The 10,465-nt window shown below is 39.1% G+C and overlaps 1 protein-coding gene across 2 annotated transcripts in view; it reads left to right on the top strand.

Moving 5' to 3' along the window:
- Nucleotides 1-10,465, top strand: part of ANKAR (ankyrin and armadillo repeat containing) — a 73,289-nt gene continuing 62,824 nt past the window's right edge. For both annotated transcript variants that reach the window (XM_028124444.2, XM_088021618.1), the window contains exons 1-2: nt 1-601; nt 8,270-8,707. In XM_028124444.2, the coding sequence (XP_027980245.1) occupies nt 1-601; nt 8,270-8,707 (1,039 nt within the window). The remainder of the gene's footprint in view (nt 602-8,269; nt 8,708-10,465) is intronic.

The following is a 10,465-nucleotide window of genomic DNA, read 5'->3' as shown; positions in this document are numbered from 1 at the left end:
ATGTTAAGATTGCCCAAAAAAGGATTACCTAGACTTGATCAAACTCAAGATGAAGAAACCTACCTGGAAAACTTAGCAGTACAGAGAAATGCTTCTGCTTTTTTTGAAAAATATGATCGGAGTGAAGTACAAGAGTTGCTAACTACTGCCCTAGTCAGCTGGTTGTCTGCCAAAGATGACATCTGCTCTCAAATGGACCTCCCATGTGGAATTATGACTCAAATGAATAATGTAGGTTTCTCCACTGCCATCCTGCTGACTCCTGTGGACCCTACTGCCCTCTTAGACTATAGAGAAGTCCATCAAATCATAAGGGAGTTGACTGTTGGAATTTATTGCTTAAATCAAATTCCCTCAATCAGTTTAGAAGCTAACTATGATCAGAGTTCTTCTTGTCAATTACCACCAGCTTATTATGATACCAGAATTGGGCAAATTCTGATCAATATTGACTACATGCTGAAAGCACTGTGGCATGGAATATACATGCCCAAAGAAAAACGCGCCAGATTCTCTGAATTGTGGCGTACTATCATGGACATTGATCCAGATGGGAAGCCTCAAACACATAAAGATATTTTTGCAGAGTTTAGTTCTGCAGGTAAGAGAATCTAACATGCTTTATTTTTATTGGAAGCCATCTTTTTAATTTAAAAGTAATTTATCTTTGTCTCAGTTGGAGTTTTCTGTTTATACTCCTTGTCTTACAGAGCCTAAGTAGGAAAATCAGTAATAGAGCCAAGAGTAGAATTTGAGTGCACTGAGAAAAATCTCCAAACTTGGAAAAGAAATGACTGCCAGGTTGGCTAGTCATCTACATTGACATTTTTATAAACCTCAAAAATGAATGACAGGAAAATTGAAGTGAAGGATAGATGTGCATCAGCAATCTAAGCTTTGGTATTTTAGTAGCATTTGGTTTAATAAGTATTTGTTCTTGATTCACCTAACTTTTAAATTCCTTCCTTCTGAGAGCCATATTTCTCTAAAGCCTGTATATTTACAACAGATACCACTAAATCCTGGTGCATCTCCCCAATATATGTAAATGTTTTATTGAGCTATTAAAAAAAAAAAATCCCCTAAGTTCCTTTGTAGTAGGCCAAGTGGAATGGGGAGTAAATTGGGAAATGAGTGGTTCAGTGTTCCCAACTGCTTTCATTGATTAAATATAGCTAATCATTTTCTAAGTAGATTTCCACAGTTTGTGGGCACAGGCTTGAAAATAAGTCTCAATTCTGGTAAAAAATGTGTTAGAATTTCACTTGAGGGAGCACAGCAATAGATTTTACATAGATTTTAATCTCGCCTGAAACTAAAAAAGGATGACAGTTTGTCCTTCAGGAATAAAATGTCACTCAGACATTTCCTTTCTTGACTAGTCTGAGAACAGATCTGTTGATTTGTGTATTGCATTTAAATTGGCTGCACTTTAAGGAGGTTGATATTCAAAATACAATATTTTCAATTTTTATTCAGTTTTTTATTCATAATCTTAATAAGTTTCCGCATAACCTCACTAAGGATGAAAAGGATTAATATTCTCCCCTAATTAGCCAGATTTCCCTTGGCTAAATAGAACTAATAACAGAAGCTCTTAATGGTAGATCAGGTGGAAATGAACCACTTTTTATCTGAATGGTACATGTAACTGGGGAGAAAATTACCTGAAAACAACTTTAGTTTGTCAATGTAAGTCTGGTTACTAAAGCAAATACCTTGAGAACAAAATCAGTGGTTTCTTAGCTTCTCAATAAGATGTGGAAGAATTGTGACCTTTTGAATATTTAATACAGCTAATATGGTAAGGTAGTTTCATGCAGTTGTTTCATTGTTTTCTTATTCTTTTCCTTCTCTGTCATTGATAGCTAAATCAAAAATTATACACACACAACATACAAAATGTACATATATGTGTTCATAAAGGGCTCTAGTTTGATTTATTCATTTTACAAATTTTCACTGAGTTTTTATTTCTAGCTAAGACACAAAAATAAGCTGATGTTAAGAACAAGTTAGCCAAAAAAAAAAACAAAAAACAAGTTAGCAGTAAGCTTACATAAAAGCTCCATGAAAAAAAACCCTTACCTGCCTTGTTTATCCCTGTATGTTTTGTGCCTAAGACAGTCCCTGACACAAAGTAGGCATCAACTAATATTTGTTAAATTGAGTTAAATTAATTGAATTAAATTACACCTCTCTCTTTTTTAAAGATTTATGTATTTGAGAGAGAAGAAGCATGAGCCTGGGGTGGGGGGCGAGGCAGAGGGAGAAGCAGACTCCCCACTGAACGTGGAGCCTGATGTTCCAGCTCCATCCCACGACCCCGAGGTCATGACCTGAGCCAAAATCAAGAGTTGGCTGCTTATCCAACTGAGCCACTCAGGCGCCTCCAAATGACACCCCTTGAGGGGATTTCTACCATTACCAGTTGATCAGGTTGGAAATTAAGTCTAACAGGGATGTTCCAGAGGGATTTAGTAATTGTGAACTGAGGGAGCAGCTCCTCAGCAAACATGTCCAGTCAGGATGATGTTTAGGTACAATGGCTACAACTGGGCAGTTATTCCCGACCACCATCTTCAGTGATACACATCACCGAACACTCCTGAATCTTGGGTAGGACCTGAACCACAGAAGTGTGGGTTTGCTACCCATACTATTTACTGTTTCTGAGGCTGGACTGCTGTGAAGTTCAAGTACCTGAGAATAAGATTTGCTTGATGACAGTCAGGCAGCCTGATTCACTTGCGTTGGGTTTTCAGATATGTTGCCTTAGCGTACCAGCAAGCAGTACAGTCTCTTGAAGACGGTACTTCTGTGTCTCAAGGAGAGTTTAGATAGCTAATAGCTCTCATTTCCATGCAGGGTAATCAACTTCTGTTGAGAACAGGCCCCGAGTGTAGTGAGTATAAGGCAGAAATTCTCCTCTGGGAGAGAATTACTCAATCAATCTGTGATGTCGATGGAGTAAAAGCTAATGCCACCTGGCTAAGTGCAGAGTACCATAGGATTGGAGGGTCAGTAGCTTCTAGAAGATTATAGCTGGAACTGGAACTAACAAATCCTTTCTTGTTGTTCAGGTCCTTGAGGTGATAAGGTTGAAGAAATGCAAAGTATTGCCAGTAATATCGAGTGAATTCCATTCATTTCTGTGTTCCCTTGACAGTTCCCTCTTAAAGGACACTAACATTTTGGCATTATGTAGATGCATTATTGAAGAGAATATGGCACAGCCAAAGTCTTAAAAATATGTTAGTGTTTGCCCAGAAGTACTATCATTACTGGTAGTATAGGACCTCCAAGGATAGCTCAGGTAATATAAACAAAATATAGCTAAATTAAGATGTCCTTTTGGTAGATGATGACTCTTCTATCCTGGAAGTTGTCAAATGATTCATTGGCTAATCACTGGAAGACAGCAGGAAACAATGCACAAGCCAGATGAAGTCTCTCTTTAATCGAATTAGCCAAAATGTGTCTGGAAAACTAAGCTGCATGGTTTGCCCTTCCTGACCGAGATGATGGCAGGAGCTTTGTGAAGATTTGAGCTCCATGGAGATTAAGGATCAGCAGGAATTGATAGTGGTTTCCAATGATGTTTGAGACTTGACAATCCTGACAAAAATTGGGTTTGCTTTTCTTCCCTTTTTACAAAGATTACTTGGAACCATCATTCCCACCTGGTATTTGTCAAGCCAGGCAAAGGCCAGAGTTGAGAAATTAGACTGGTAAGGAAACAACATGCCCTTTTTAGATTCAGATAATTTTTTTCCCAGTTACATGTACAATTCCGATAAAAGTGGTTCATTTCCACCTGATTTACCACTAAATATGCTTCGGGCACTGCGATAATGGTATAGTGCAAACAATAGTGAATGACCAAGCAGAACACACACAAGACATGTATGGGGGAAACTCACAGAAGCGGGAACAGGTATGGGTTCCCCATCATGTACCACATCCGAAGCATCACTGTGAAATCTTGCAGGGCCAAGTGTTGGACTTGGGGACAGGAACCCAGACTCAGGCTGTGAGGCTTTTATGCTGCATGATCAAGGAAACACCAGGTCAGAGGCCAGATACAAGAGCAATGTGTATTAGCCTAGGTTACCCCCAAATTAGAGCCTGAAATGAGGGCTAAAGTCAGGGTAGTTTATGGGAAATGACTCCAAAGAACAGAAGTGAGGGACAGGAAAAGTGAATAGAAAAGGAGGGAACATCAATCCAAGGATGTGCTGCTGAGTTTTCACCCCTTGGGCCATGGAGGTCCATTTTGTAGGGACTCTCTGAGGAGTCCCATAGAATACATTTCAGAGTTGTCAACCCAAGGGATAGAAGAGGGCAGTATGTATCCCCTGGCTCCTCTTCTCTGTTGGTCAACGCCCTCACACTCTAGATTTGTTCATGCATCAGAATGACTGGATGGGTTCCATCAAAAGTCTAACACAGCAGTGGTAGGGAAGTCCCAGGGCAAAAATAAGAACCATGTGGTGCGTCAGAAGCAAAGCACATTCAGGTTATGTTTTTGTGAAGCTGGTCAATGCAACAACAGCTGGAGTGAAAAATACAGTCTAGGAGGAAGTGAGATAGAGAACAAAAGGTGTCTGATATACAGTGTGACTCATGGAAACTTGGCTCCAGCCCTATCCTCCTCAGTGTTTGAGGTAGAGAAGGAATACCACTCCTCCATTGACTTGATCAGAGAACTGGGATCCAAGCCTTGTAGTTGTAGCTATATGATGACAAGCTAACAGCAATAAGTTCTAGATCATCACTCATATTTGGAGAAATGGCACTGCCATGACTGGGAGATTGGGTTCAAGCCTTGTAAATGACCATGTCATTGCCTTAAACATTGTGCTAATGTGGATTTCCAAGGAACTTTGCAGGAGGCCAACTCTTTTTCTAGGAGGGCAGATGGCTAAGAATCAGTCTGGCCATGTTAAACTTTATTTACCTCTCCGATTTGCAATTTATAAAACAACCAGCAAACACCACTTTAAAAAAAAAAAAACAGTAGCAACAGCTGTAGAGAACAGAGCACACCAAAATCTGGTCATATTTCCAGTTTTCTGTAGGGGATTTTATTTTATTTTAATTTAATTTAATTTTATTTTTTAAAGATTTTATTTATTTGACAGAGAGAGACACAGTGAGAGAAGGAACACAAGCAGGGGGAGTGGGAGAGGGAGAAGCAGGCTTCCCGCCTAGCAGGGAGCCCAATGCAGGGATCGATCCCAGGACCCTGGGATCATAACATGAGCCAAAGGCAGACGCTTAATGACTGAGCCACCCAGGCGCCCCATGTAGGGGATTCTAATTATGGAGGGTTTCTTGATCTGAGGAATTCTTGGCTTCTCTGATTTATTACATTAGGTTTGTGGGATGAGGGGAAAGAAAGAAAACATATTCTTGTGATAGAAAAATGTGGAGGGGATGACTTTTAGTTAAAATACATACATATCTATCTATCTATCTATCTATCTATCTATCTATCTATCTATCTATAAAATTCACAACTGGTAAAGTGAAATGGTTTTTGTTGTTTTTCTTCATGCCTCTGCTCATTCCCTGTCCTTTATCTGTAATGGCTTCTCCCTGCCACTTCACCTCATTCTTCCACATTCTTCCCCAGGTTATTGCTACTCATTTCTCAAGACTTGATTCAGATACAGCCTCCTCTCTTCTATGCACACTATATCATTTTTGTATTGAAATTACTGATTTCATCTGTCTCCCTTATTAGCCCTTAAGTTCCTCCTCAAGAGCACAGAAAAGTAGGTCTTTTTCTTCTTTAAATTCCTCAGCACCTCATACTGTGCTTGGCACAATGTAAACTTTCAATACATGTGGAAATTAAGCAGTTGATAACAAAGTGTGAGAGAAAAGGAAATGAAGGAGACTCTAGAGTTTCCAGTTTGAGGAACTGATAGAAAAATAGTAGCATTAACCACAAAAGAAAGAAAGCAGATTTGGGGGAGAGGAAGGATGAATTTAGTTTAGGAGTGTTTCTGTGACCTTCAGATAAAGACATGTATTAGGCATTGAGAAAGAATCGAGTTCAGGAGCAAAAGCAGGGCAGAAGATAAGACTAAAAGAAATTAACATAGAGGTTAAAACAATGGAGTCTTGTGTTTCTTCTTCTTCATCCTCCAAATTTAGTTATATCCAGTTTTTTTTATTAAATCCTTTCTCGTTTTTTTACTTTATTATGACTTTGTACATATGATTTGCATAACGTGTTGTGATCACATTTCCTTTCTTTAATAACTTTATTTTTGGGGACATGAACTGTGTCATTTAAAAAAATTAGCTAAGTTTTCCAATTCCACTTCCAGCTCCTCTCAGTAAAGTCAAATATCAGGTGGTGCAGCAATTCCATTTTTTCCCTTAGAGCTGTCTCTCTCCACACCGTCAGTCTCCTCTTTCTATCTAAACTGGTTGATTCTTTTCTAGGCACTTTCCGTTAGGGCTTTCTAAAATCCTTTCCCCCATTCTCAGCCCTCCGCCACTCTGCCCCGCCCCGCTGCCTCCTCCACCCCTCGCTTCCCCTTCCCTCCCCTCCCTTCGCGGCTTTCCTCCTCTCCCTTCCTCCTCTTCCCCCTTGCCGTCTCTGCCCAAATTCAAGTCCCTGTCTTTTCACCTGAGAGGTTCTCCTCACCTGTGTGGAGATGCTCGCAGTTTGTTCTCATTTAGGAGTGCGGCAGGAACAGGGCTTGCTCACTGGTACACTGCACTGTAGTGGGATCAGAAAGAAACCTCGTCCTTTCACTGGGGAGCTTCTTCCTAAATGCTCTATCTGTAGGTCTTTCCTCTTTGATCGATCTGTTTCCTGCAGTCTCCTGCCTGGTTGGAGGGCAAGTCCTGGGCCAGAGGAGGGGAAGGGGCTTTGGATCTCTCTCCAGCGCGCAGACTCTCACTGTTCCCGGTTTTCAGCTCAGCTGCTCAAACCTTTTAGAGAAGGGGAGGGGTTGTGCTATCGGGGGAAGGCGATCTGGGGGTGTCACTGCACGTTAATCAGACTTTGAACCAATCTTTTCTGCTCCTCCCCCTCCTTTTTTTTTTTTTTTTTTTGTAATTCTAACGCTAGGACCGGTCCTCAGAGGTACCACGTGCTTCCAATTTCTAAGCCTCCTCCCCTTGTTGGGGGAGGGAGGGTTAATTCTAACACTAGGACCTGTCGGTCAGAGAGGTTCCACGTCCTTCCAACTTACTGCCTTTCTTGGTGAGAAGAATTGACTTTGCCTATTGGCTCCAGCCACCTCAGGCTCCAAAGTTTTAGAGATGTCAGCAAATACTCTGGCTTATGTTCAGATTCTTTTAGAAATACTTTAATACTTTTCAGAAATACTTTAATTTCTTTATAATTTCTTAATTTAACTTTTGCAAAAGGGAAGTGAATCATATTGGCCATTTAAAAATCCAAGTATATTCTGGCTTTTATTGTTTTTTTTTAATAGATTTGAGGAAGGACAAAAAGGAAAAAGAAAGGGAGGCACTTTGATCTATCATTTGCACTTTTAAGTCACATATGTTACAGACTCCACATTTTCTATCAAGACATTTTATGATTCTATGCAGTTTTCTCAAGCTTAGATTAAGGGTAACATTTTAAGTGTAACTGTCCTTAAAAAGACAATTTGACAACAAGGAAGTCCTTAATTTCATTATAAATAGGAAGAAAATGTAACGGGAAATTTGTCACTAAGAGTAAAATCAAGTTTTAATTCTTATTTATTTCATCACAATTAGTTAGCAGGAAAGTTCTCTATTGTATATGTTTAGCTTCTGATATCAGCAAAAAAAAAGAAATGTGTAATAGAAGGCTTGAAAAAGCAAATTATACTTTTAGCCAAGTGAAAAGCTGAATTCCTGCTTAAAGGGAGATCACATTGGCTGTCCAATTTTCCCAACACCATTTGTTGAGGAGACTGTCTTTTTTCCATTGGACATTCTTTCCTGCTTTGTTGAAGATTAGTTGACCATAGTTACCCTGATTAAATATGGGACTTACATTGTGTTTCTTGCCTCCAAAGGGAATGGAAATCTATTCTAATTCTACAAGCTTTCATCTTTCTTTATTCTGCATGGTTACCGCTCATCCATGTGCTTTTCATCTTTAACAAATTTTTTGGCATCTCATTATTTCTTTATTGTCACGTTAGTAGGATTTCAAGATGAAACCCGGTGTTCAATCTCCTCTATTTATACAGAAGCCAAGTATGATGTTTTCACTATCTACATTTTTTTTTCTTTTACTGTTAAGGTCTGATTGATATTACGAAGGATCCAGACTTTAATGGAATCTATGATGAAGACATGAATGAAGATCCAACATATAACCCCAATGGCCCTGAAGAAAAAGCTGTTTTTATGAAATATGCTGAAAACACTATGCTAAAATTAACATTCAGTACCACACAAGTTCAACAGTATGAAAATGTTTTTATATTTGAAACAGCCTATTGGCTTACAAATGCTATAAAATGTAATCAAGATCATCTTGATATTTGTACCTACCAGAAACTACAGCAAAGATTATATCTTCAGAAAAAGATTATTCAAAAACACTTTGAGAAGAAAAAAGAAATCAGAAGAGGGATAGGATACCTAAAGTTAATATGTTTTCTGACTCCCTTTCTACTGAGTTTAAAAAAGAAGATGAAAGTTCCATATTTAAGTAGTCTGCTTCCACCTTTTTCAGGTAAGCGTATCAACAAAAATCAAATATAAAATAATTATATATATGTAATTTATATTTATTTATTTATTTTATTTTTTATTAACATATAATGTATGATTTGTTTCAGGGGTACAGGTCTGTGATTCATCAGTCTTACACAATTCACAGCACTCACCATAGCACATACCCTCCCCAGTGCCCATCACCCAGCCACCCCATCCCTCCCACCCACCTCCACTCCAGCAACCCTCAGTTTGTTTCCTGAGATTAAGATTCTCTTCTGATTTGTCTCCCTCTCTGGTTTCATCTTGTTTCATTTTTCCCTCCCTTCCCATATGATCCACTGTCTTGTTTCTCAAATTCCTCATATCAGTGAGATCATATGCTAATTGTCTTTCTCTGATTGACTTATTTCACTTAGCATAACACACTCTAGTTCGAACCACATTGTTGCAAATGCCAAGATTTCATTTTTTGATGGCTGCATAATATTCCATTATATATATATATACCACTTCTTCTTTTATCCATTCATCTGTTGATGGACATCGTGGCTCTTTCCATAGTTTGGCTATTGTGGACATTGCTGCTATAAACATTGGGGTGCATGTGCCCCTTCAGATCACTACATTTAAATCTTTGGGGTAAATACCCAGTAGTGCAATTGCTGGGTCATAGAGTAGCTATATTTTCAATTTTCTGACCTCCATACTGTTTTTCCAGAGTGGCTGCACCAGCTTGCATTCCCACCAACAGTGTAGGAGGGTTCCCCTTTCTCTGCATCCTCGCCAACATCTGTTGCTTCCTGACTTGTTAATTTTAGCCATTCTGACTGGTGTGAGGTGGTATCTCATTGAAGTTTTGATTTGGATTTCCCTGATGCCGAGTGATGTTGAGCATTTTTACATGTGTCTGTTGGCCATTTGTATGTCTTCTTTGGAAAAATGTCTGTTTATGTCTTCTGCCCATTTCTTGATTGGATTCTTTGTTCTTTGGGTGTTGAGTTTGATAAGTTCTTTATAGATTTTGGATCTAGCCCTTTATCTCGTATGTCATTTGCAAATCTCTTCTCCCATTCTGTCAGTTGTCTTTTGGTTTGTTGACTGTTTCCTTTGCTGTACAAAATCTTTTTATCTTGATGAAGTCCCAATAGTTCATTTTTGCCCTTGCTTCCCTTGCCTTTGGCGATGTTTCTAGGCTAGGAAGAAGTTGCTGCCGCTGAGGTCAAAGAGATTGATGCCTGTGTTCTCCTCAAGGATTTTGATGGATTCCTGTCTCACATTTAGGTCTTTCATCCATTTTGAGTCTATTTTTGTGTGTGGTGTAAGGAAATGGTCCAGTTTCATTCTTCTGCATGTGGCTGTCCAATTTTCCCAACACCAATTGTTGAAGAGACTGTCTTCTTTCCATTGGACATTCTTTCCTGCTTTGTTGAAGATTAGTTGACCATAGAGTTGAGGGTCCATTTCTAGGCTCTCTGTTCTGTTCCATTGATCTATGTGTCTGTTTTTGTGCCAGTACCATACTGTCTTGATGATGACAGCTTTGTAATAGAGCTTGAAGTCTGGAATTGTGATGCCACCAGCTTTGCTTTTCTATTTCAACATTCCTCTGGCTCTTTGGGTTCTTTTCTGGTTCCACACAAATTCTATGCATTATTTGTTCCATTTCTTTGAAAAAAGTGGATGGTATTTTTATAGGGATTGCATTAAATGTGTAGATTGCTCTAGGTAGCATAGACATCTTCACAATATTTGTTCTTCCAATCCATGAGCATGG

Source organism: Eumetopias jubatus, unplaced genomic scaffold (genome assembly GCF_037043125.1).
Source record: "Eumetopias jubatus isolate StellerSeaLion01/CBP00866 unplaced genomic scaffold, mEumJub1_p1.0 scaffold_3, whole genome shotgun sequence".
NCBI lineage: Eukaryota > Metazoa > Chordata > Mammalia > Carnivora > Otariidae > Eumetopias > Eumetopias jubatus.
Note: the sequence above shows the minus strand (reverse complement) of the source record. Positions and strands in the feature narration are given on the sequence as shown.